General features: G+C 46.4%; 1 protein-coding gene across 29 annotated transcripts in view; it reads right to left on the bottom strand.

The window, feature by feature from the left end:
* Positions 1-26,995, bottom strand: part of WDR31 (WD repeat domain 31) — an 89,996-nt gene that overhangs the window by 41,283 nt on the left and 21,718 nt on the right. For 5 of the 29 annotated variants that reach the window (XM_084823582.1, XM_084823566.1, XM_084823571.1 and 2 more), the window contains one exon: positions 24,881-25,013. The exons of 21 other annotated variants lie outside the window; for them this stretch is intronic. In XM_084823582.1, coding sequence (XP_084679708.1) covers positions 24,881-25,013 — 133 coding nt within the window. Of the gene's footprint in view, positions 1-23,685; positions 25,014-26,995 lie in introns of those variants that run through there. 3 more of the 29 variants (XM_084823576.1, XM_084823577.1, XM_084823564.1) reach the window with 2 other exon arrangements.

Raw genomic sequence — 26,995 nt, 5'->3', positions numbered from 1 at the left:
TTACTACAGGGAATACCATTGCTTTCACTATGCGGACCTTTGTTGTCAGTGTGACGTCTCTGCTCTTCACTATTTTATCAAGATTTGTCATTGCTCTCCTCCCAAGAAGTAAACGTCTTCTGATTTCCTGGCTGCAGTTGGCATCTGCAGTAATCTTTGCACCTAGAAATACCAAGTCTGTCACTGCCTCCACGTTTTCTCCCTCTATTTGCCAGTTATCAGTCAAGCTGGTTGCCATAATCTTGGTTTTTGAGGTTTAACTGCAACCCAGCTTTTGCACTTTCCTCTTTCACCTTCGTCATAAGGTTCCTCAGCTCCTCCTCGCTTTCAGCCATCAAAGTGGTATCATCAGCATACCTGAGATTGTTAACGTTCCTTCCAGCGATTTTAACTCCAGCCTTGGATTCATCAAGCCCAGCACGTCGCATGATGTGTTCTGTGTACAGGTTGAATAGGTAGGGTGAGAGTATACAACCCTGCCGTACTCCTTTCCCTATCTTAAACCAGTCCGTTGTTCCATGGTCTGTTCTTACCGTTGCTACTTGGTCGTTATACAGATTCGTCAGGAGGCAGACAAGATGACTTGGTATCCCCATACCACCAAGAACTCGCCACAATTTGTTATGATCCACACAGTCAAAGGCTTTAGAATAGTCAATAAAACAGAAATAGATGTTTTTCTGAAACTCCCTGGCTTTCTCCTTTATCCAGCAGATATTGGCAATTTGGTCTCTAGTTCCTCTGCCTTTTCTAAACCCAGGTTGTACATCTGCCTAATATGGAATTTGCCTTTTTCACAGCAGCCACACACTGGGTTGATATTTTCATCGAGCTGTCCATCACACCCCAAGATCTTTTTCTTGGTCAGTCACTGGTAGCTCAGATCCCATCAAGCATATATGTAATGCTACCTTGGAGGTTCTACAACCTAAATTTGTCTTCCCTGCCCTCATGACTACATTTCCCCATCTCTCTCTCTCTCTCTCTCTCTCCATGTAGCCAATTTGCAGTGAAAGCCTTCCAACTCAGGCAAGCCCATGAGGCTAATTTTTTGTGCTAAGGGGTTTGCCTCTTGTGTTTGATCAAAATCATAGAATCATAGAATCATAGAATAGTAGGGTTGGAAGGGGCCTACAAGGCCATCGAGTCCAACCCCCTGCTCAATGCAGGAATCCAAGTCAGAGCATCCCTGACAAATGGCTGTCCAGCCTCGTCTTGAAGGCCTCCAGTGTGGGAGAGCCCACCACCTCCCCAGGTAATTGGTTCCATTGCCGTATTGCTCTGACACTCAGGAAGTTTTTCCTGATGTTCAGTCGGAATCTGGCTTCCTGTAACTTGAGCCCATTATTCCGTGTCCTGCACTCTGGGATGATCAAGAAGAGATCCTGGCCTTCTTCTCTGTGACAACCTTTCAAGTACTTGAAGAGCGCTATCATATCTCCCCTCAGTCTTCTCTTCTCAAGGCTAAACATGCCCAGTTCTTTCAGTCTCTCTTCATAGGGCTTTGTTTCCAGTCCCCTGATCATCTTTGTTGCCCTCCTTTGAACCCTCTCCAGCTTGTCTGCATCCTTCTTAAAGTGTGGTGCCCAGAACTGGACACAGTACTCCAGATGAGGCCTAACCAGTGCTGAGTAGAGGGGAACTAGTACTTCCCGGGATTTGGAAGCGATGCTTCTATGAATGCAGCCCAAAATAGCATTTGCCTTTTTTGCAGCCACATCACATTGTTGGCTCATATTCAGCTTGTGATCGACGACAATTCCAAGATCCTTCTCGCTCGTAGTGTGGTTGAGCCACGTATCCCCCATCTTGTAACTGTGCATTTGGTTTCTTTTTCCTAGGTGCAGAACTTGGCATTTGTCCCTATTAAATGCCATTCTGTTGTTTTCTGCCCAGCACTCCAGTCTATCCAGATCACTTTGAATTTTGTTTCTGTCTTCCAAAGTATTAGCTATCCCTCCCAATTTTGTGTCATCTGCAAATTTGATCAGCATTCCCTGCACCTCCTCCTCCAAGTCATTAATAAAAATGTTGAAGAGCACTGGGCCCAGGACTGAGCCCTGCGGTACCCCACTCGTTACCTCTCCCCAGCTTGAGAAGGTCCCATTGATAAGCACTCTTTGAGTCCGATTCTGTAGCCAACTGTGGATCCACTGGATCGTTGTTTCATCTAGCCCACTTCGAGCTAGTTTGCTCATCAGGATATCATGGGGCACTTTGTCGAAAGCTTTGCTGAAGTCGAGGTATATGATGTCTACAGCATTCCCACGGTCTACAAGGGAGGTGACTTGATCAAAAAATGAGATCAGATTTGTCTGGCAGGACTTGTTTTTGACAAATCCATGTTGGCTTCGAGTAATCACTGCATTGTTGTCAAGGTGCTTCCAGATGGATTGCTTTATGATCTGCTCCAGAATTTTCCCAGGGATTGATGTCAGACTGACTGGTCTGTAGTTCCCAGGTTCCTCCTTTTTACCCTTTTTGAAGATAGGGACAACGTTAGCCCTCCTCCAGTCATCTGGCACTTCCCCGGTCCTCCATGATTTCTCAAAGAGAATAGACAGCGGTTCTGAGAGCTCTTCTGCCAGTTCCTTTATGACTCTAGGATGCAGTTCATCTGGCCCTGGAGATTTGAACTCATTCAAAGTAATGAGGTGTTCCTTGACCATATGCCTGTCGATCTCAAGCTGCAATCCTGCCCCTTCAGCCTGTACTTCGCCTTTGCCAGGGGGGTCATAGACCCTCTTTTGGGAGAAGACTGAGCCAAAGTAGGAATTGAGCACCTCTGCCTTTTCTTTGTCATCTGTTATCATTTTGCCATCCTTATTTAATAGCTGAACAACCATTTCTTTCCTCTGCCTTTTACTATGCACGTAGCTGAAGAAAGCCTTTTTGTTGTTTTTAGCATCCCTCGCTAACCTCACCTCGTTCTCCGCTTTAGCCTTCCTGACGCCATCCCTGCAATTCTGTGCTACCTGCCTGTACTCTTCCTTTGTTACTTGGCCTTCTTTCCACTTCCTATATGTGTCCTTTTTTGTTTTCAGGTCATCCCTAAGCTTTTTGTGAAGCCACATTGGCTTCTTCTGTTGTCTTCCACCTTTTCTTCTTGTTGGAATTGTTTGTGATTGTGCCTTGAGAATTTCCTTTTTTAAAAGTTCCCACCCATCTTGGACTCCTTTTCTCGCTAGCATTGCTTGCCATGGGACCTTACTGATCATTGTTCTGAGTTTGTTAAAATCAGCTTTCCTAAAATCCAGGGTACGCGTTTGAGTACACTCGGCTTTTGCTTCCCTTAGAACCAAGAACTCAAGTACAACATGGTCGCTTTCCCCCAGAGTTCCTGTAACTGCTACTTTATCCACTAAGTCATCTCTGTTGGTTAGGATCAAGTCAAGGATAGCCGATCCTCTAGTTCCTTCCTCTACTTTCTGTAGGAGGAAGTTATCCGCCACACAAGTCAGGAATTTCCTGGAGGGGCCATGTTTTGCAGAATTTGTCTCCCAACAAATATCGGGGAAATTGAAGTCCCCCATTACTACTACATCATGCTTCCTTAAAACATTGGCTATTTGCTTTTCAAAAGTTTCATCCTTGGCTTCTCCTTGATTGGGTGGCCGGTAGTAGACTCCGACCACCAGGTTCCTTTTATTCTTTGCTCCATTTATTTCAACCCAGATGCTCTCGATGGGGCTACCAAGCTCCTCCTCCTGTATTTCTGTGCAGAGATATGTATTTTTCACATACAGTGCAACCCCGCCTCCCTTTCTGTTCCTCCTGTTCTTTTTGAACAAGTTATATCCTTCAACTGCTGTATTCCAGTCATGAGAGTCATCCCACCAAGTCTCAGTTATACCTATCAAGTCATAATTTCCCTCCTGTATTAAGAGTTCAAGTTCGTTCTGTTTGTTTCCCATACTCTGGGCATTAGTATATTTATCTAAATGTAGATAAATAAATAACTTGCAACTCAAACATTTATAAATACAGCTTTTTTAGGATGAACCTGTAAAATGTACCAATTCTTCATTTTGTATTTTGTAATGTTGTTGTATTTTAATGAAATGTTGTAAACCACCGAGACAGCGTCAGCTATGGGACGGTATAGAAATAATATAAATATAATAACAACACAACAACAACAACAACCCTGCCGAAATCCACACAGGAAATCCAACAACAAAATACCCGGTATTGTAGAAGACCAGAGCAAACTCTTAGCCATCGCCTCGGTCCTCTCCTCCCGCTGGAGACAGTGTGGCCCCTCTTGCTGGTACTGGGGAACTTCAGTGCATTCAGCTGCAGTCTGAGCTTGCAGTCAAATTAGGGATAACCCCGGCCAATAACTCCAGGGCCATGTCTGTGGTGCTGAATTCGAGTCTCCACCTCTTTTTTCTGACAGGCTCCTCCTCTTCATCAGTCACATGGTATGCAGGTGCCCGATGGTCCTCATCATGCTGGGAATTTTTATTTGAATAAACCAATACATAGGCGATGTGATGCGCATAACACAGCACTCTGGAATGAAACAAATGACCCAACAGCAGCGCATCCAGTTTATAAATGTGTATAGACAGACAGACAGACAGACAGACATATTTTAATATGCGAATGCATTTATACATTTACGGATTTTCATGTGAAAGAAGTGCCACTGTTCGGTAGTTTGAACATTCCTTAGTGTTCCCCTTTTTTGGTATGGGGATACAAGTTGATTTTTTCCAATCTGTTGGCCATTCTTGTGTTTTCCAAATTTGCTGGCATATGGCATGCATCACCTTGACAGCATCATCTTGCAAGAGTTTAAACAGTTCAGCTGGGATACCATCATCCCCTGCTGCCTTGTTATTAGCAATGCTTCTTAAGGCCCATTCAACCTCACTCTTCAGGACGTCTGGCTCTAGCTCACTGACCACACCGTCAAATCTATCCCCGATATTATTATCCTTCCTATACAGATCTTCCGTATATTCTTGCCACCTTTTCTTGCTCTCTTCTGCTTCTGTTAGGTCCTTGCCATCTTTGTTTTTGTCCATACCCATTTTTGCCTGGAATTTACCTCCGATGTTTCTAATTTTCTGGAAGAGGTCTCTTGTCCTTCCTATTCTATTATCTTCTTCCGCTTCCGTGCATTGCTTGTTTAAAAATAATTCCTTATCTCCTCTGGCTAACCTCTGGAATTTGCATTTAATTGGGCATATCTCCCCCTATCACTGTTGCCTTTTGCTTTCCTTCTTTCTTGGGCTGCTTCCAGTGTCTCAGCAGACAGCCATCTTGCCTTCTTGGTTTTCTTTTTCTTTGGGACGTTTTTTGTTGCCGCCTCCTGAACAATGTTGCGAACTTCTGTCCGTAGTTCTTCCGGGACCCTATCTACTAAATCTAGTCCCTTAAATCTATTCTTCACCTCCACTGAATATTCATGAGGAATATTAGTGAGCTCATATCTAACTGATCTGTGGGTCATCCCTATTCTCTTTAGTCTGATTCTAAATTGTGCAATAAGAAGTTCGTGATCTGAACTACAATCAGCTCCAGGTCTTGTTTTTACTGACAGCATAGATGACCGCCACCTTTGGCTACAAAGGATGTAGTCAATCTGATTTCGGTGTCGACCGTCTGGTGAAGTCCATGTATAAAGTCGTCTCTTAGGTTGTTGAAGAGAGTGTTTGTTATGCACAGTGAGTTGTCTTGGCAAAATTCTATCAGCCTATGTCCCGCTTCATTTTGTTCTCCCAGACCATGCTTGCCTGTAATCCCAGGTGTCGTTTGACTACCCACCTTACCATTCCAGTCTCCTGTAATGAAAATAACATCTGTTTTTGGTGTATTATCCAGTAGCTGCTGCAGATCCTCACAGAACTGATCTACTTCTGCTTCTTCAGCATCTGTGGTTGGGGTGTATATTTGGATCGCTGTGATGTTAAATGGCTTACCCTGAATTCAAATTGAGATCATTCTATTGTTTTTTGGATTGCATCCAAGCACTGCTTTAGCCACTTTATTATTAATTATGAAGGCTACTCCATTTCTTCTGTGGTCCTCTTGTCCACAGTAGTAGATCTGGTGGTCATCTGATGTGGAAGAATTGGATAAAAATTTCAGGATTCATTGCTTTTTCAGATAAGATCATGTCTGTCAAATTTCAGAATGATAGCCACAAGGGTTTTTGTGCCTTGACATTCTGAGGCCTCCAAAAGAGGAGATACTTATCTCCCTATGTTCCTTGTGGACCATTGTTCTGAAAATTACAGACAACTAGAGGTGTCCCTCCCCTTCACGGATCACTGCCTTGTTGTGGCAAAAAGGCTTGCGTAACTCAGTGAAGCCATAAGCTATGCCGTGCAGGGCCACCCAAGGCGGACAGGTCATGGCGGAGAGTTCTGACAAAATGTGGCCCACTGGAGAAGGAAATGGCAACCCACTCCAGTATTCCTGCCAACAAAACCCCATGGAACGTATCACAAAGCTAAAAGATATGACACCGGAAGATGAGCCCCTCAGGTCAGAAGGTGTCCAATATACTACTGGGGAAGAGCAGAGGGTATTTCCAAGTAGCGCCAGAAAGAGTGAAGCAGCTGGGCCAAAGCCGAAAGGACACTCAGCTGTGGATGTGTCTGGTGGTGAAAAGAAAGTCCGATGCTGTAAAGAACAATATTGTCTAGGAACCTGGAATGTAAGGTCAATGAATCAAGGTAAGCTGGAGGTGGTCAAACATGAGATGGCAAGATTGAACATCGACATTTTGGGAATCTCATAAAGCCCACTGACAGGTATCCCTTTCTTCTCATCCATGTGGGAACAAATGATACCGCCAAGCGGAGCTACGAAGAGATCACGTCAGACTTTGAAGCTTTGGGAAGGAAACTCAAGAACTTTGGGGCCCAGATAGTTTTCTCATCCATCCTTCCAGTAGTTAGAAGAGGGATAGAAAGGGAACGAAAAATACTCCGGGTGAATGACTGGCTACGAAGGTGGTGCCGACGAGAGAGATTTGGATTCTGGGACCACGGGCTATACTTCCTGGAAGATGGGCTGTTGGCTAGGGATGGGTTGCACCTCACAAAGGCTGGGAAGAATGTGTTTGGCCACAGCATGAAGAACTTCATCAGGAGGGCTTTAAACTGAATCCTACGGGGAAGGGAGATGTAATGTTGGGGGTAACAATGGACGTAGGCGCATGCACTGCAATGGAGAGAACAGCGCTGATAGCGCCCAATAATAGTCTTCAGACACATGTAGGAAGAAAGCCAGACTATGAAGCACATGGTCTTCGATGTCTATATACTAATGCCCAGAGTATGGGAAACAAACAGAACGAACTTGAACTCTTAATACAGGAGGGAAATTATGACTTGATAGGTATAACTGAGACTTGGTGGGATGACTCTCATGACTGGAATACAGCAGTTGAAGGATATAACTTGTTCAAAAAGAACAGGAGGAACAGAAAGGGAGGCGGGGTTGCACTGTATGTGAAAAATACATATCTCTGCACAGAAATACAGGAGGAGGAGCTTGGTAGCCCCATCGAGAGCATCTGGGTTGAAATAAATGGAGCAAAGAATAAAAGGAACCTGGTGGTCGGAGTCTACTACCGGCCACCCAATCAAGGAGAAGCCAAGGATGAAACTTTTGAAAAGCAAATAGCCAATGTTTTAAGGAAGCATGATGTAGTAGTAATGGGGGACTTCAATTTCCCCGATATTTGTTGGGAGACAAATTCTGCAAAACATGGCCCCTCCAGGAAATTCCTGACTTGTGTGGCGGATAACTTCCTCCTACAGAAAGTAGAGGAAGGAACTAGAGGATCGGCTATCCTTGACTTGATCCTAACCAACAGAGATGACTTAGTGGATAAAGTAGCAGTTACAGGAACTCTGGGGGAAAGCGACCATGTTGTACTTGAGTTCTTGGTTCTAAGGGAAGCAAAAGCCGAGTGTACTCAAACGCGTACCCTGGATTTTAGGAAAGCTGATTTTAATAAACTCAGAACAATGATCAGTAAGGTCCCATGGCAAACAATGCTAGTGAGAAAAGGAGTCCAAGATGGGTGGGAACTTTTAAAAAAGGAAATTCTCAACGCACAATCACAAACAATTCCAACAAGAAGAAAAGGTGGAAGACAACAGAAGAAGCCAATGTGGCTTCACAAAAAGCTTAGGGATGACCTGAAAACAAAAAAGGACACATATAGGAAGTGGAAAGAAGGCCAAGTAACAAAGGAAGAGTACAGGCAGGTAGCACAGAATTGCAGGGATGGCGTCAGGAAGGCTAAAGCGGAGAACGAGGTGAGGTTAGCGAGGGATGCTAAAAACAACAAAAAGGCTTTCTTCAGCTACGTGCATAGTAAAAGGCAGAGGAAAGAAATGGTTGATCAGCTATTAAATAAGGATGGCAAAATGATAACAGATGACAAAGAAAAGGCAGAGGTGCTCAATTCCTACTTTGGCTCAGTCTTCTCCCAAAAGAGGGTCTATGACCCCCCTGGCAAAGGCGAAGTACAGGCTGAAGGGGCAGGATTGCAGCTTGAGATCGACAGGCATATGGTCAAGGAACACCTCATTACTTTGAATGAGTTCAAATCTCCAGGGCCAGATGAACTGCATCCTAGAGTAATAAAGGAACTGGCAGAAGAACTCTCAGAACCGCTGTCTATTCTCTTTGAGAAATCATAGAGGACCGGGGAAGTGCCAGATGACTGGAGGAGGGCTAACGTTGTCCCTATCTTCAAAAAGGGTAAAAAGGAGGAACCTGGGAACTACAGACCAGTCAGTCTGACATCAATCCCTGGGAAAATTCTGGAGCAGATCATAAAGCAATCCATCTGGAAGCACCTTGACAACAATGCCGTGATTACTCGAAGCCAACATGGATTTGTCAAAAACAAGTCCTGCCAGACAAATCTGATCTCATTTTTTGATCAAGTCACCTCCCTTGTAGACCGTGGGAATGCTGTAGACATCATATACCTCGACTTCAGCAAAGCTTTCGACAAAGTGCCCCATGATATCCTGATGAGCAAACTAGCTCAAAGTGGGCTAGATGAAACAACGATCCGGTGGATCCACAGTTGGCTACAGAATCGGACTCAAAGAGTGCTTATCAATGGGACCTTCTCAAGCTGGGGAGAGGTAACGAGTGGGGTACCGCAGGGCTCAGTCCTGGGCCCAGTGCTCTTCAACATTTTTATTAATGACTTGGAGGAGGAGGTGCAGGGAATGCTGATCAAATTTGCAGATGACACAAAATTGGGAGGGATAGCTAATACTTTGGAAGACAGAAACAAAATTCAAAGTGATCTGGATAGACTGGAGCGCTGGGCAGAAAACAACAGAATGGCATTTAATAGGGACAAATGCCAAGTTCTGCACCTAGGAAAAAGAAACCAAATGCACAGTTACAAGATGGGGGATACGTGGCTCAACCACACTACGAGCGAGAAGGACCTTGGAATTGTCGTCGATCACAAGCTGAATATGAGCCAACAATGTGATGTGGCTGCAAAAAAGGCAAATGCTATTTTGGGCTGCATTAATAGAAGCATCGCTTCCAAATCCCGGGAAGTACTAGTTCCCCTCTACTCAGCACTGGTTAGGCCTCATCTGGAGTACTGTGTCCAGTTCTGGGCACCACACTTTAAGAAGGATGCAGACAAGCTGGAGAGGGTTCAAAGGAGGGCAACAAAGATGATCAGGGGACTGGAAACAAAGCCCTATGAAGAGAGACTGAAAGAACTGGGCATGTTTAGCCTTGAGAAGAGAAGACTGAGGGGAGATATGATAGCACTCTTCAAGTACTTGAAAGGTTGTCACAGAGAAGACGGCCAGGATCTCTTCTTGATCATCCCAGAGTGCAGGACACGGAATAATGGGCTCAAGTTACAGGAAGCCAGATTCCGGCTGAACATCAGGAAAAACGTCCTGAGTGTCAGAGCAATACGGCAATGGAACCAATTACCTGGGGAGGTGGTGGGCTCTCCCACACTGGAGGCCTTTAAGACGAGGCTGGACAGCCATTTGTCAGGGATGCTCTGACTTGGATTCCTGCATTGAGCAGGGGTTTGGACTCGATGGCCTTGTAGGCCCCTTCCAACCCTACTATTCTATGATTCTATGATTCTATGAATCGGCGAACTAAAATGGACAGGCATGGGCGAATTTAATTCAGGTGACCATCGTATCTACTACTGTGGGCAAGAATCCCATTTCAGTCGGGCTTCAGGCCTGGGCATTGGACAGAAACGGCCTTGGTCGCCTTGGTAGATGATATGAGGAGGGCTCTGGATAGGGGCGAATACTCCTTTCCTGTTCTCCTTGACCTCTCAGCAGCTTTTGATACCATTGACCATGGTATCCTCCTGGACCGCCTGGAGGGGTTGGGCATTGGAGACACCGTATTGCAGTGGTTCCGGTCCTTCCTCTCCGGCAGGTACCAGAGGGTAGCACTGGGAGAGGAGGTTTCGGACCTGTGGCCACTCCCTTGTGGGGTGCCACAGGGTTCCATCCTCTCCCCGATGCTAGTTAACATCTGTGTGAAGCCGCTGGGGGCTATCATCAGGATGTTTGTGGTGCAGTGTCACCAATATGTGGATGACACGCAGCTCTACCTCTCGTTCAAATCTTCACCAGGGTTGGCCGTAGAATCCCTGTCCAAATGTCTGGAGACGGTGAGTGGCTGGATGGGGAGGAATAAGCTGAAGCTGAACCCTGACAAGACTGAGGTACTTTTGGTGGGAGACAAGAGGAGGTTGGGGGATGTTGACCTGATGTTGAATGGGGTGCGGTTACCCTTGAAAGACCAGGTGCATAGCCTGGGGGTCATTTTGGACTCCCAGCTGCCCATGGAGGCTCAGGAGTCAGCTGTGAGCCGGACAGCGCTGTACCAACTCCATCTGATACGGCGGCTGTGCCCCTACTTTCCTGACCATCTGCTCCTATCGGTAGTACATGCCCTGGTCTCCTCTCACGATTACTGCCTTGTTGTGGCGAAGGGGCTTGCGTAACTCAGTGAAGCCATAAGCTATGCCGTGCAGGGCCACCCAAGACGGACAGGACATGGCGGAGAGTTCTGACAAAATGTGGCCCACTGGAGAAGGAAATGGCAACCCACTTCAGTATTCCTGCCAACAAAACCCCATGGAACGTATCACAAGGCTACGTTGTGATATGACGCCGGAAGATGAGCCCCTCAGATCGGAAGGTCGACATCTTGGGAAGGTCGACATCTTGGGAATCAGCGAACTAAATAGACAGGCATGGGCGAATTTAAGCATGGGTGACCATCATATCTACTACTGTGGGCAAGAATCCCTTAGAAGAAATGGAGTAGCACTCATAGTCTACAAAAGGGTGGGAAAAGCAGTACTGGGGTACAATCTTAAAAATAGAATGATCTCAGTACGAATCCAAGGCAAACCATTCAACATCACAGTAATTCAAGTCTATGCCCCAACCACTGATGCCGAAGAAGCTGAGGTTGATCGGTTCTATGAAGACCTACAACACCTTCTAGAACTAACACCAAAAAAAGATGTCCTCTTCATCATAGGGGATTGGAATGCTAAAGTAGGAAGTCAAGAAATCACCGGGAAAACAGGCAGGCATGGCCTTGGTGTACAAAATGAAGCAGGACAAAAGCTAATAGAGTTTTGCCAAGAGAACACGCTGATCATAGCAAACACTCTTTTCCAACAGCACAAGAGACGACTCTACACATGGACATCACCAGATGGTCAATATTGAAATCAGATTGATTATGTCCTTTGCAGCCAAAGATGGAGAAGCTCCATACAGTCAGTAAAAACAAGACCTGGAGCTGACTCTGGCTCAGATCATGAGCTGCTTCTTGCAAAATTTCGGCTTAAATTGAAGAACATAGGGAAAACCACTAAACCATTCAGGTATGACTGAAATCATATCCCTTATGAATATACAGTGGAGGTGAGGAATGGGTTTAAGGGATTAGACCTGATAGAGTGCCTGAGGAACTATGGACGGAGGTCCGTAACATTGTTCAGGAGGGAGCAACTCAATCCATCCCAAAGAAAAAGAAATGCAGTAAAGCCAAGAGGCTGTCTGCAGAGTTCCGGAGAATAGCAAGGAGAGACAAGAACGCCTTCTTCAATGAACAATGCAAAGAAATCGAGGAAAACATTAGAATGGGAAAGACTAGAGATCTCTTCAAGAAAATCGGAGATCTCAAGGGAACGTTTTGTGCAAAGACGGGCATGATAAAGGACAAAGAAGGCAGGGACCTAACAGAAGCAGATGAGATATGAAGAGGTGGAAAGAATACACAGAAGAACTACACAGGAAAGATCTGAATGTCCCTGATAGCCATGAGAGTGCGGTCACTGAACTTGAGCCGGACATCCTAGAGAGTGAAGACAAGTGGGCCTTAGGAAGCATTACTAACAACAAAGCTAGCGGAGATGACAGTATTCCAGCTGAGCTATTTAAAATCCTAAAAGATGATGCTGTTAAGGTGCTGCACTCAATATGCCAACACATTTGGAACACTCAACAGTGGCCATAGGACTGGAAAAGGTCAGTTTACATTCCAGTCCCAAAGAAGGGCAACCCCAGAGAGTGTTCAAACTACCGTGCAATTGCGCTCATTTCACATGCCAGCAAGGTTATGCTCAAAATCCTACAAGCTAGGCTTCAGCAGTATGTGAACTGAGAACTACCGGAAGTACAAGCTGGGTTTCGAAGAGTCAGAGGAACTGGAGATCAAATCGCCGGCATTTGCTGGATCATGGAGAAAGCAAGAGAATTCCAGAAAAACGTCTATTTCTGCTTCATTGACTACGCTAAAGCCTTTGATTGTGTGGATCACAACAAACTGTGGCAAATTCTGAAAGAGATGGGGGTACCAGACCACCTTACCTGTCTCCTGAGAAACCTGTACAAGGGTCAAGAAGCAACAGTAAGAACCGGACATGAGAAATGCTGGGTTGGATGAATCACAGGTCGGAATTAAGATTGCCGGGAGAATTATCAACAACCTCTGATATGCAGACGATACCACCCTAGTGGCAGTAAGCAAAGACGATCCAAAGAGCCTCTTGTTGAGGGTGAAAGTGGAGTGTGCAAAAGCTGGTTTGAAATGCAACATTAAAAAAACTAAGATCATGGCATCTGGCCCCATCACTTCCTGGCATATAGAAGGGGAAGAAATGGAAAAAGTGACAGATTTTATTTTCTTGGGCTCCAAGATCACCGCAGACAGTGACTGTAGCCATGAAAGTAAAAGACGCTTGCTCCTTGGGAGGAAAGCTATGGCAAACCAAAACAGCATAGTAAGAAGCAGAGATGTCACCTTGCCGACAAAGGTCCGTATAATCAAAGCTATGGTTTTCCCCGTAGCAACATATGGCTGTGAGAGCTGGACTATAAGGAAGGCTGAGTGCCGAAGAATTGATGCTTTCGAACTGTGGTGCTGGAGAAGACTCTTACGAGTCCCCTGGACTGCAAGGAGGTCAAATTAGACAGTCCTAAAGGAAATCATCCCTGACTGCTCATTGGAGGGACAGGTACTGAAGCTGAGGCTCAAATATTTTGGCCACCTAATGCGAAGGGAAAACTCCCTGGGAAAGACCCTGATGCTGGGAAAGATTGATGGCAAAAGGAGAAGGGGACGGCAGAGGCTAGATAGCATCACCGATGCAATGATATGAACTTGAGCACACTCCAGGAGAGAGCGCAGGACAGGAAGGCCTGGCGTTCTATGGTCCATGGGGCCACGAAGAGTCGGACACAACTTAATGATTGAACAATAACAAGAGGTGTCCCTACATAAGAAACCAGCAACGTTACAGAAGGATAGGTGCAGCAGTTCAAGTGGAAGGGGAGTTCTCCAATTTGGGGGAGGGAGTGATTTGCTTTCCCTTCCAGTCACTTCTTCTCCAATAGTTTTTGAGTATGAAAATGCACAGGTCATTAGAGGTGTCCCCCAGGCAAGAAACCTGCAAGGTTTCTGAAGGATATACATGCATGCAAATTTAGAATGACTAGAATTTATTTACATTTCACCAAAGTTAGCAACAGGGGAACATGGGTGGGAAGGTGATACAGCACTCATGTCCTGCTTGTGGGTTTTCCTGTGGGCATCTGGTTGGCCACTGCGTGAACAGAATGCTGGACTAGATGGACCTTGGTCTGATGCAGCATGGCTCTTCCTATGTTCTTAAATACAGAGTGCCTCTGAGCATGTGCAGAGTGCTTTTCTTTCATCACTGGGCACTTACATTCTCCCCCTACCAATTCTATTCCCCTCCATGCAACCATCCCTCCTCATCCTACCACCCTCCAGCAACTCTTCATAAAAACAGATGTCTTGTTTTGTGCAACTCTTCTCTACTGCCTCCTTGTTATGCACAAGCTCTCATTGTATCTTCCTCCTCATAACTTCATTTGTGCCAAGACTTCACCAGGATTCAGCCAATGAGTCTGTTTTCAAAATTAGGGCTAAGTTATGGAGAAACTCTGAGCATGTACTAAGTGCCTTTCCCTCACCAATGAAGCTAGAGTTCATGCAAAAAAAACCCAAAGCCACAAATGACAAAACATGCATAGGACTGAGCTGAAAGGGTAGTCAGTTCTTTAGATGGAATTGGGTAGGCACTGTGTTAAGCCTGCAGTACCATGCTCACAACTCAGGACTTATTTCTGAGTAAACATGCAGAACATCAAGGCACAAACCTCTCTGCAAAAGTAACTTGTGCTGGAATCCTATGCACACTTTCCTGAGGGTAAGCCTCATTAAACATAATGGGACTTCTCAGCAGGCATACATAGGATTGCATAAATTAGCAATATTTATCTCCCCTCTAGTTAAAAAACAAGCCAAAAACTCCTATATTTTAATTAAAGTTTTCTGTTCATAGGAACACAGGAAGCTTCCTTATGCTGAGTCAGACCCTGGGCCCATCTAGCGCAGAATTGTTGACACTGACGGGCAGCAGCGGCTCTCCAGGGTTTCAGGCAGGATTCTTTCGTAGCCCCACCTGGAGATGCCAGGGATCAAAGCCGGGACCTTCTGCAGGCCAAGCAGGGGCTCTGCCACGGAGCTGCAGCCCTTCCTATTGCTGGGTGATGGCAGCTGACAAACAAAACAGCCCCAGATTTGTTTCTCTGCAGCCATGTCAACCCACTCTTCCCAAAGACTTGACTGAGAAGAAGGAGAAAAACCAACCCTCTTGTCTGTTTGTATAAAGTCAAATCCAGTTCAGAACTTCTTTTGCCTGCCGAAGAGAAGTTTCCTTAAGAATTCCCCAAGATATGCTCTGGGTGGAATAAAGGAGAGAGAGAGAGAGGGAGGGAGGGAGGAAGGAAGGAAGGTGACTGGAAATGTGCATGGGGTGGGGTGGGGGTAGAGAATTCCCTAAGCCAAGTGGCTCCTTTCAGAGAGGTTCAGAGGAATTTAGGAGGCTGTGGAGGGTTTGTAAGGATTGCAGTACTTAAATGAACTTTATGAGGTAAGGTGGCTGAGGGCTTTTTCTAGCTTTTTAAAAACTGTAGAACCTATTTAAAAGCCCCAGCAGTTTCTCGATCATGACGTCACGTTGTCCTAACACTCCCTTTGGGATTATTTGAGTCCTACAGCTATTTAGGAGAAATTAAAGTGGAGGGGGAGAAAGAAGTTTGTGGAGGCTGACTGGATCCTTGGCTGTACTGAAGCTACTAAACGTCTGCAGAATCCAAAGGTTCCAGTTTGGGGAGGTAAAATCAGATGCTGTGTGAAATACCAATATTTCACATGGAGCTTTTTCTTCCCTTCCAGCTCCCTCTTCAAAATTTCATTGCAGGCAAGCTCCCAACAGTGGGCATGTAAGAGCAGAAAAGTAGGGGGAGAGAGTGTTTTTGCACCTCAGAAAAAACCTACACCAGAGATTAGGGAGAGTGACCTCCTAATGGTCACCTTAAACAACTTCTGATTAGAATCCCTAATCCCCTGGATGGCTTGACAGTTTTTACTTTTTGTTTTAGACTTTGAGAAAAGGAAACTTTATGCATGGCTAGCGCAAAAGCCACTTGACCTGTCTGAAATCTGGTAGGTTCAGTCAGCTTCATAGGGCCTGCCAGGTCCCCAAATTTCATGCATGTATATGGAAGCACAACAAAAATATAGCTCTTTGCTCTGACACATTTTCTTGAAAATAGCAAACTTTACCTGCTACTAGCACAAAAGCCACTGGACCTAACTGCCTGAAATTTGGCCTATTCAATCAGCTCTATGGGGGCTACCAAGCCTCCAAATTTCATGTATTTGTCATACACACTAAAAAGGTTATGGCCGTTTTTGTTTTCCAATCCAAGTCTATGGGAAAATGTAAAAAAAATGGCGGTTAGGGCAGCCCAAAGATCCAGGGCAGAGCTCAAAAAACATCAGGTGCCCATGCCCAGGTGGGCCCTCCACCAATGACGCCCTTGGTTGGGACCTTTGATTTGGACAGAATTGTGCATTTAAACTGAGCCTTCAAATCTCGGGGTTCCAAGGTGTCACAGGGTCAATGAGAATGCATTCTTTGACTGGTATGTTGAGACGTTAAAAAGGTCAACTAAGTCCCGGGGAGCGGAGTCTTAAGGACTCCTAAGACAAACTGAAAGACCAAGAGCACATTAGAAAAATGTTCTATCATTGCTGCCACTTTTTTTGTAGCCGAGTTGAGCATTAGAAAAATAAGTCTTCCCACATTTTGCCCCACGAAGTGCGCACTAGATTAAAGGAACAAGCAAACTGGCCAAACCAAGAACCAGCTGACCGTAATACTTTAGACCAAGCGTGCATCAGACACCAAGGAATAATTCCTGAAATTTGTCTGCAGAAAACCGATTAGGCTAAAAAAAATCAATTGTAAACGGATCATCTAAAGACATTTTTGAAAAACATTCTATCATTGCTGCCACTTTTCTAAAGCCAAGTTGAGCATTAGAAAAATAAGTCTCCCCGCTGGCCTGGCCAGCCGATGGAAACACTTCACACCTCCGAGCCGCTTCACCTTCCTCTCCAGAACTTCAAAGACAGCCGAGAGGGTTGTAGCTTCATCAACGCCCGTTTCTTTCTATTGACCAGAGACATTTTGTGCAAACTTGGTTGCGCTATCTTTGTTCCCTGACAGAGTATATTCAGATATTCCTGAGCTGCTTCCCTGGTCTTCTGAAGCTGAATCTGCATCCACTGTTCCAAAACAAGCACTGCTCTAAAACAAGTTGGGCTTCCCAATTATTCCATTTACTCTCTTCTGTTATGGGGGGGGGGGAATCTTATGCTCTTAGTATGCTCTTAGTATGTTTACCTAAAAGCATAGAGATAAGAACTGACTAGTAACATATGTTGCTATCCTTGATTCTCCAGCTGCTGCCCTCCTTGTCCAAGCCTCTGAAAAGTGTTAAATTCTCCTTCAACTATTTGCGTACCCCACTCAGTAGCAGCTCTTCTACTTAAAACAAAACTGCAACGATCTCAATCACGCCTCTTCAGGGATGACATTTTGCTTCTCTCTAGCAGTCACGTCACAGTGCAATGTTGTTCCACTCTAAATCCTGCTTCTTTGCTGCCTCATGCTGCTGAGGGTATCCCTTAGGGTTTTTCAGAAGTGGCTGAGCACCTGGCAAAGCCACATCCAGACTTTTCAGATGAGCCACTGACTAATGTAGATTGTCTGTATTTTGTAGACGGGTTTTGTCAAAGAAATGCTGAAGAGATATGCTGTCTGTTCTTCCCATAGTGTAACAAAACAAATTATTTTGCCTAACCGTCCTTCTGCGCAAGTAGCAGAACTTTTTGCCCTCTCTAGGGCTACTGCTTCATTCCTTTCAGCAATAAACCAGTCTCCCATGTTGCACAACTCCCAAATCAGGCTCAAATGTTGAAAAAGAAAAGTGGAGACTGGCTGGTTGTTCTCAGTCCACGGAACATTTGTGGCGCTCCCCAGATGGTCTCCTGGTAGCGCCCACGGTCCTTCTTCCCCACTTTGTAGTCATTCCACTAAGAGGTTCAGGAGGGTAGAATCGATTGAGTCATTCCACTAAGAGGTGAAGGTGCCACAATGATTTCATAGAATCATAGAATAGTAGGGTTGGAAGGGGCCTACATGGCCATCGAGTCCAACCCGCTGCTCAATGCAGGAATCCAAGTCAGGGCATCCCTGACAGAGAGATGGCTGTCCAGCCTCGTCTTGAATGCCTCCAGCATGGGAGAGCCCACCGCCTCCCTGGGTAATGGGTTCCATTGTCACATTGCTCTAACAGTCAGGAAGTTTTTCCTGACGTTCCGCCGGAATCTGGCTTCCTGTCACTTGAGCCCATGATTCCGTGTCCTGCACTCTGGGATGAAATTTAGATCAAGCAAGTTGCATAAATGAGAATAACGTGTTCAATGTACTCAGTAACTTTGTTTTTGCTTTTAGAGAAAATGTCTTTATATCTGTATTTGTGCCTATTGTTTCTGCCACATGAGAGTGTGAGCTTTTTACTCCTCTTAGTCATCAAATGCCTGTCCCTTGAGCCTGCTGGACAGATTGTCCAATATGCCACCTGAAAGCTACAGCAGCAGCTTCTCCCATGTACAAATCAAGATGCAATGACTGTGTGTGCCTGGCAACAGAGAGTGAGTGTTGGCTGAGGATCGTCTGTCTGGTCATGTATTAGCTAATGTGTTTGAACATGTATTGTAGCTCAAGCTCAACCTTCTGTGTGTACCAGTAAGTGTTACTTCAAAAGACGAGGCTGGAAAGCCACCTGTCAGGGAGGCCCTGACTTGGATTCCTGCATTGAGCAGGGGGTTGGACCCGATGGCCTCGTAGGCCCCTTCCAGCCCTACTTTGTTGAGAGATGCCGCATGTGCTAGAATGATGCTGTCGAGACAAGAATGAGATTTTAAAGTGGTCTAGGCAAGTGTAAACTTTTATTGAAAGCTACTGGTGAGGTATATTTGTACACTGAAGTAACAGTAGATTAGAAATCCTCTGTATTGTGTCTTATCCCCTTGTTATATTAGTTCTTGTTATTTTCTCGCTTCGTCTTTTTGCTTTGTATGTAGCCTAGCAAGCTTAATGATGTATGATTTGTTTTAATTGTTTAATAAACAACTGCATATAGAATCTGTGAGATTTAAGGGGAGAATGTATTAGATTTCGTTTTAGAAGAATGGCAAGCAGTCAGGTGTGAATTTGCCCAGAATCATATACAGTAATAATGCAGTAAGCAATAGCACAAGTACGCTGATTTACTAGAAAGTTGGCAATTTTCATAATTTTAGAGTTTGTTCTCATAGCTGTATTCACATAGTGTGATCGTCATGTTATTTGCTACTAACAGAAGCTAAAAGAATGCACCGTAATTGCTCTTCACACTGTGTACCTTCTAAGTGATAAGGAATGCTTTTTTCGGTACCGTGAAAAACATACACTACTACCAAAAGAGAAAGGCCTTGGTGAAGGGGGGCCAGCAGTGTGTGCACTTTCTGATAGTTTTCTAACTTAGTGAGACTTGCTCTACTGAGTGAATTAGCCTGTTATCTGTTCTCGTCTGAGAGAAAGAACGTGCACCATCTGCTCAGATAACCAGCCCCAAAGAAAGTTAAGAGATATGTAAGCTTTCTTTTAACATACAAATAGATTTCATTCAGATGAAGTAATGTTGTTCTTTTAAATATGTATTAGTGGTTGTGTGTACAAAGCTCTGCAAAGTCAACAGCGTTTCCAGTGCCCCTACCATCCCCAGCTGGCAGAGCTGGTAGAAAAAAAGAAAAAGAGAATGGAGTCTTAAAGAACAAATTAGCCTACATCTGTGCTAAACTGGACTTAAATGGTACGATGCTCCAACTTAGGCCCTGCTGAGCATGTGTGCCACTTTGCACCGACAGACTAGACTCAGTGCCCATGAGATCCTTCTAAGGAGACCCATGAGACTCCCATCTTCAGCACCTATTAAAAACATCTTACAAACTTGCACTTAAGTGATGAGACCGTGTCGAACTACTCCCAAGGCTTTCCAGTCACAGGTTAAGAAGTGCTTCCAGACATGCCTATGATACAGTGTCACAACCTGTTGCCTACAGACTGAGTCTACATCGAAGTCCATCAGAGGACGTGAGGCTCCCCTTGAGCCTCACTGGAACAAACCCCATCAGGTGCTGTTGACCATCCACACTGCCACGAAGCTGCAAAGACAGACTGCCTGGATCCCCGCATCCCACAGCAAGAAAGCACTGCCCCCTGGGGACGACGTGCCCCAGAACCAGACAATGCTGGATGTGCCCTAACACAGACTTCATCAGCCCTCTGAGTCATTTTGGACCAGGAAGAGAAGAACATCTCTGGTTGCCATCGTGATGCGGGCTTGTTGCCCTTTTGCCTGCTACCGTGTGAGATCTTCTTAGACTCTGGGCACTTTGGCCTCCTCCTGACCAGTGGTGAGCCAAGCACTTGCTGGCGAGGTGCGCATAAGCCCAGCAGCGAGCCCAGCTCCTGTTAGTGGAGAAAGAGTGGCCTTGGCAGCCACCAGAGGTGCGGTCTCATGATGTGGCCCACCTGCATCCTGCTCCTTCTTGACATCTGCAGTTGCATGAAAGCAGAGAACACTTTCCTGAAAGTGGTGAACCAGATTCAACTAGACTTGAATGTATCCAGCTGCTGGATCTGCAGCCATGCGCCAGTCCATGCCCAGAGAGGCACACCAATGATCCCAATCCCACTAGATCAGACTAAAATAATTAAACCCCATTACCGACACCGACCAGAAGAGGCCACCTAGCAAGGTGTGCCATGTAATAAGCAGAATTGTTGTATTGTTTTGTTCCATGTGATCATTGCTTTGATTAACTGTTGTATCAAATTGCTTACTAGAACTATACATAAAGCTGAACTGCACCAGATGGCCAGTAGAATGCAAAGGGAAATGTGAAAAGAAGACAAAGAGAGAGGTGAAGAGATTGAACAACTGATAACAATACAAGCATAGATGATGAGCCTGACAGGCTCAAAGGGGGGATTGTGAAAGCAGGCCTGGCCAGGCCTAGTAAGTAGCTTGGTTCAGGCAAGGTGCCTGATTTGGGGGGGGGGGGGGGAGAGAGGGGGAGAGAGAGAGAGAGAGAGAGAGAGAGAGAGACCATGAGAAGGTAGTTGTAGCTTGCTCATAAGCAAGACATTCCTTTCCACCGAAGTAACTCATCCCTAAAGATAAGAAGGCCGCTGTGCTGATAAGACTGTGCTGAGTACTCATTGGTTTCTGAGCACGCGTAATGTGTTTTTCTTTGTTCTCCAACTTTGTCTGTATAAATGCATCCTGTTTTCTTTTGGGGGGAGAGACACAGTTTCGTCTCTCTCCCACGGCCATGATGTGATTTAATACATTTCTGACTGTTCAACCTAACCTGCCTTGGATATTTCCTTGGCAGCACCGATTTCTTGTTCGCTCCACAGGAGCTGCGCAATATGAGCCCTGTGAATTAACAGCTGGGGCAGTAGATGGGAGGGTTAACTCAGACTTCCCAAGCCGATGACATGTTGCCACTGCTTGGCTGTCCTTGGGAGTATGTTCAGCGAAGCAGGACTTGCTTACAAGTAGACGTTCATAACAAACCCTGCACACGCACACCCCACACACACACCGAGGTGGGGAGGAGGGTGCACGACTAGCACGCAGGACTTGCTTGCGAGCAGACATTCGGGACAAACCCCGCACACACGCTTCTGAGGTGGGCAAGCAAACAGGCAGCGGCTGCCTCGGGAGACTGAACCGGCGCTGTGAGCATAGGGGACGGAGCTGGGGAGGAGGAAAGAGTGAGTAGCCATAGTGTATTAACTGCCCGGCCAACAGCACCCCCCCCCCCACACACACACACACAGGCTCAGTGAAGTGCTTCTGAGCACACGGCTATGAGAATCATCCGCCCAGCACCCGCCCCTCCCCAGCTGCACGGCTTCGAATCCACAGGCGTCCCGCGGTTTCAGCTGCATTCCTTTGCAGCTGCATGTCTCCACTCCCAAAAGCTCGATAGGGACGTGGGACAGAAGGCAATGAGTTACTTCCCGGTAGACCCTCTGCTCTTCCCCGCCCCAGGCTACCAGGAACGGGGAGGGGAGAAAAGGCGCTGCGAGGTCAGTCCAAGGGGGGCAGACAGCTCAGTCCCCTGCAGGGAGCCCGAAGCAGGCGGGAGATCCACAGCAAAGGGACTCTGAGAAAACCTGGATTCCCCTGTGAAAACCACAACGGGGCTGCGATGCGGCGACTGCATCCTCTGTCGCAAAGAACTTCCCTTCGAAGCGGCACTGGGGCAAACAGCTCATGCAGATGGGTGAGGCTGAGAGGCAGTGACTGGCCCAAAGTCACCCAGCGAGCTTCATGGCTGAGGGGGGACTAGAACCCAGATCCCCTAGCATTTGAACCACTGCACCCACTGGCTCTCTATGTACAACATACAAAAGAAGAGGGTGAGAACTATTCAACCAGCAAATAAAGAAATCACTTAAAAAGTGCAAAAACACATTTAAACTGTAAAATGCCTGAGCAAAAAGAGACTTTGTAATTGGATACCTTAAAAAGCAACGTCTTTGCCAATTGTATGTTCCTAGGAAGGGAATTCCAAGGTCGGGGTGCTACCACAGAGAAGGCCCTGTCTGTTGTAGACGCACAGTGTGCTTCTCACAGTGTGCTTCTCACAGTGACGGTACACAGAGAAGTGCCTCCTCTGTACATCTTAATGCAGGGGCACAGAACCTTGGGACTGGAGGACATGGGAGGTGGCACTCCTTGAACTTTCAGACAAATAGCTTTACACAAACTGGTATAATGGCAAAAATTGCTTCCATCCAAAGAATAATGAGAACTGTAGTTTGATGGAAAACCAGGAAACCTCCACCAATACAGAGACCAGACTGACACAAAAACTGAACTTCCACTATTACATATGGACACTAAAAAGACTAGACTGGTACTGTAGCAGCCATATCGTGGGTCAGACTAAGTAGCCTCATGCAGTCTCATGCTTCATGTTCTCACTGAGCTCTTTCTCCCTTGAATATATTGTTGTAAGCTGACGAGACACAGGAATTCCTTATCTTGTCAAAGGTCATACAATTGTATATCTTGTTCTCTGCTGTTCTCTCCTTATCATGGCTACCCTATAACCCAGTTCTTGTATTAAAAACAATGGTGCTAAGAGAAGAAATGTTGAGGACTGCAACCCCACGCGGGAGGGGGAGGAGGAGCCGTTTCCTATGTGTCACAATGTCTATAAAAACAATGTGCTGATGTATTTCGGGGCTTCTGGCTCTTTGGAAATGATTCCAGCCTTAAGCCCGCGCGTTAAAGAATCTCTTTTTCCTTCACTCCGTGGTCTCTCTGACTCTGGGTTCTGCAACAGTACACAGCTTTCATTTCTACTAGAAATTGAACGTTGCTACCAGGCACAATTCTCTATGGGTGCATCTCTTTTGGAAAAGCCCCCACCACTACCATAAACTTTGCAGCAGAAGTGTTTCTCTTATGACCTGGACCCCCTGAGCAAATCCTTATGGGTCTCTTGCCTCAAGAGTCCCACCTTCCTTCTTTTACCTTCCCCTTCCCAATAATGTGGGATTTAGGCTATAGGCGTGGGGTGACTGACACTCTAGACACAGGGTTTAACCACAAAAGTTCACTGGTAAATGAAATCAAGTAAATCACAACTAAAGGTATTTACCCAATAGAGCTGAGTGATACAAAAAGTCTTAAGAGAAAATAAAAGTTGCAAAATGCAAGTTCCTTTGCCCCAGCTGTACTTCGACTTCTCCAGGCTGGTTCTTCCTGCTCGCCCTGCTCTGACTCCACTCTTACTGCCTCTCACTCTCTCTCTATACCCTCCCCCCGCAAAACTGAAAGCACGGCTTCAAACCCGAAGAAATGAAACTTAACTGGGGAAATGAAACTCTTCCTCTCAAGGATACCTGCTCTCAACAAAACAATCCCAGGCTTCTACACCTGACCCTTTTTCCCTTTGCCTCTGTAGGCCTCAAACCTTCACAAAGTGACAGTGGAAAAGCAGTTTAATTTTAATCTGAAAGTGGCCACGAAGACCAAGATGGTTTGTGACTCCATCCTTTTCTACCTCTATGGTACTAAAATGGAAAACGGGGCCCGAGTGAGGACCATCGTTGCCCCTCCCATTTTGTTCACCTTTTTTGTAGCCCATTTCATGACTTTGATGCACAATGTCACACAAGACCAAAAATATATACATGTCTGCATCTGATCCCCCCCCGCCCCCACCTGCCCCACACACACACACACACACACACACACACACACACCATTTGTTGAACATGCACTGAAAACTTCCTACAGATAACACAAGCAAAACAAAATGAAAGATCTGACATTAACACACAGAGCTGGCCGTGAAGGCGTGCGTTGCTCCAGCTTTTCAGATGAAGCAAAGTCTGTGCAGTATTTCTTCCAGCTGCTGAGTGGATAGCTAAGTAGCTTGTGACTTGCACCCCCCCAGGACAGCCCCACCATGTCCTGTCCCCTGCCCCAGGGATTCACCTCCATCACCTGCCCTTAAAACCGGCTCCTTAAATCCATGACTTGGTGATGCAGGGAGGGGTGTCACTCTGTCCTTGTACCTCTTTAATGAAAGGCCAACACGCTGCCATCAGCCATGAGAGTGGCAACGAGCCCACTTTAATACCAGTAAGGGCTACCATGGAGCCCTCTCTCTCCAATAGGGCCCCCGAGCGCTCTCAGGAAGCTGCCACTCCCTGAGGGACAGACGGCAGCTCCTCCGGCCTCAAACCAGCGGGCATTTGTGGTGGTTGGGGTGAGCCCAAGAGCTTCGCAGCACAGCTCTGTGGGGGCAGGCCAGTGCGCTGGCCGAGCAAGGCCACTGCTCCACCTGCCTTGTCTTTTCCACCCGACACACACAGATCAGGTGCGAGGGAAGTCACAGAAGACACAGTGTCGCGGTGAGCTGGGCTGTACTGCGGAACTGCCTTGGTGGGAGGGCACTCGGCTTCTTCAGATCTGTTGGGCCTGCCAAGCAGAAAGGAAAAGGAATGGCGGGAGGGTCAGCATGAGGCCCCGAGCCCCAAGTCTGGGCAAAAGGGTATCCCTGCACCCCACCTACCAGCACCCAGGTTTTTTCCACAACAGCAAGCAGCTGGCATTCAGTTGGTAAAAAATGAAAAATAGATCTGCTTAACCAGGCTGGGGAACCAGTTGTCCCCCTCCAGATGTTGATGAACTCCCATCATCCCTCACTGGCTGGGGCTGATGGGAATTAAAGTATAGCAACATCTAGAGGAATAAGGGGTAAACCTTTGTTCATCCTAAAATGAACACTCATCCGTCACTCATTCAGGCTGGAAGGGATTTGCTCATCATCCAGCACCCTCCAGCTGAGCTAAGTAGTTGCCTCCAGACAGCCTCAGGCCATTTTATTTTCCCTGATGCTGTTCCAGGGCATTATGGGAAAATAAAAAGGCAGCTGCCAAGAGGCAAACACACAAATCAGCACCATCTCCCACTCCAAGCTGTACCAAAAAACCCTAGAAGACAGAAAGACATACGTTAACAAAAACATGCGATTTTAATCAATATATAACTCAAATGGAATAGTGGAATGGAACAAAAACCCAAGCACACACCTACTAGGACATACTGTACGAAATTGGTGTGTCTCACTGCAAGGCCCTAAATTAAGAATAGAGCAGCCACATAAACTGGATCAGACAAAATGACAGACAAAAAGAAGGACTTTTTCACACACTGCATAGTTAAACTATGCCATTTCATAGAATAGTAGGGTTGGAAGGGGCCTACAAGGCCATCGAGTCCAATTTGCTACCACAAGATGTTGTGATGGCCACCAGTTCGGATGGCTTTAAAAGGGGATGTGGCAAATTCCTGGAGGAGGAGGAGGAGGAGGAGGAGGCTATCGATGGCTGCTAGTCAAGATGGCTCTATGCTACCTCCATTGTCAGAGGCAGAATGCCTAGGCACACCGGTTGCTAAGGAACATGGGCAGGAGGGTGCTAAAAACTGCGCTCATGTGCTGCTCGTGGGTTTCCCACAGGCAGCTGGTCAGCCACTGTGGGGACAGGATACTGGGCGAGACGGGCCTTTGGCCTGACCCTGCAGGGCAGTCCCTGTGTTCTCCATGCAGCCCACAAACAAGCCATGAAGGCAGCAGCCAGACTCAAGGCCTGGTCTGCAGCTCCTGGCACTCAGATGCAGGGCGCCTCTGCCACTGGAGCTTCCATTGGGCTGACGTGGCTAATAGCTACTTCTGGCTGTGGGCCTTTCTTCCTCCCATCAAAGTTGGTGGCCACTCCACGTCTTGTGGCACTCAACTCCAGAAATTAATTCCTGTGGAACGAGGAGACAGCCCCCCCCCCCCTTCTGCATCATGAACCGACTTGCCAATCAATTCCGGTGGTTGCCCCAAAGTTCTCGAGTTATGAGAAAAAAGTTCTCGTGTTATCAGTCCACGTTCTTTTGAACTTTATATACTTCTATCAGGTCCTCCTTTTGCTGCTTTTTCATTTTTCAATTAAGAAACCTTCACTAAAAGTATATGAAGCTGATGAATCTCACCCAGAATTATCTCCTCTGCAGCAATTTGGGGTCTCAGGTGGCAGAGGGAGAAAGAGGCGCCTTTCCTCTCCATTGCATCTGCTCATGTCTAGCAGAGCTCTTGCGTGTGGTTAAAGGCCTCTTGGGTGTAGGACTTGGAACACAAGAACCCAAACCCTCAAAGGTCCACTGCGAACAATCTGCCAGACACTTTGCAGATAAAATCACCCGTATTCGTGCTGACTTGGATGCCACTGTTCTGACAGAGTCTGATATGGATGGGGCTGGTGCACCATCTAGTCATGTTACGGATACCTTTTGGCTTGTGCAACCTGAGGATGTGGACAAACTGCTTGGAGGACTAAGGCCTATTACTTGCTCTTTCGATCCTGACCCATCCTGGCTAGTGAAATCTGCCAGAGCTGGGCTGGATATAGAAT

Source organism: Heloderma suspectum, chromosome 17, assembly GCF_057233095.1.
Source record: "Heloderma suspectum isolate Gila_16-S chromosome 17, 16-S_ref, whole genome shotgun sequence".
In the NCBI taxonomy this organism is placed as follows: domain Eukaryota; kingdom Metazoa; phylum Chordata; class Lepidosauria; order Squamata; family Helodermatidae; genus Heloderma; species Heloderma suspectum.
This window is presented reverse-complemented; position numbering and strand designations above follow the sequence as displayed.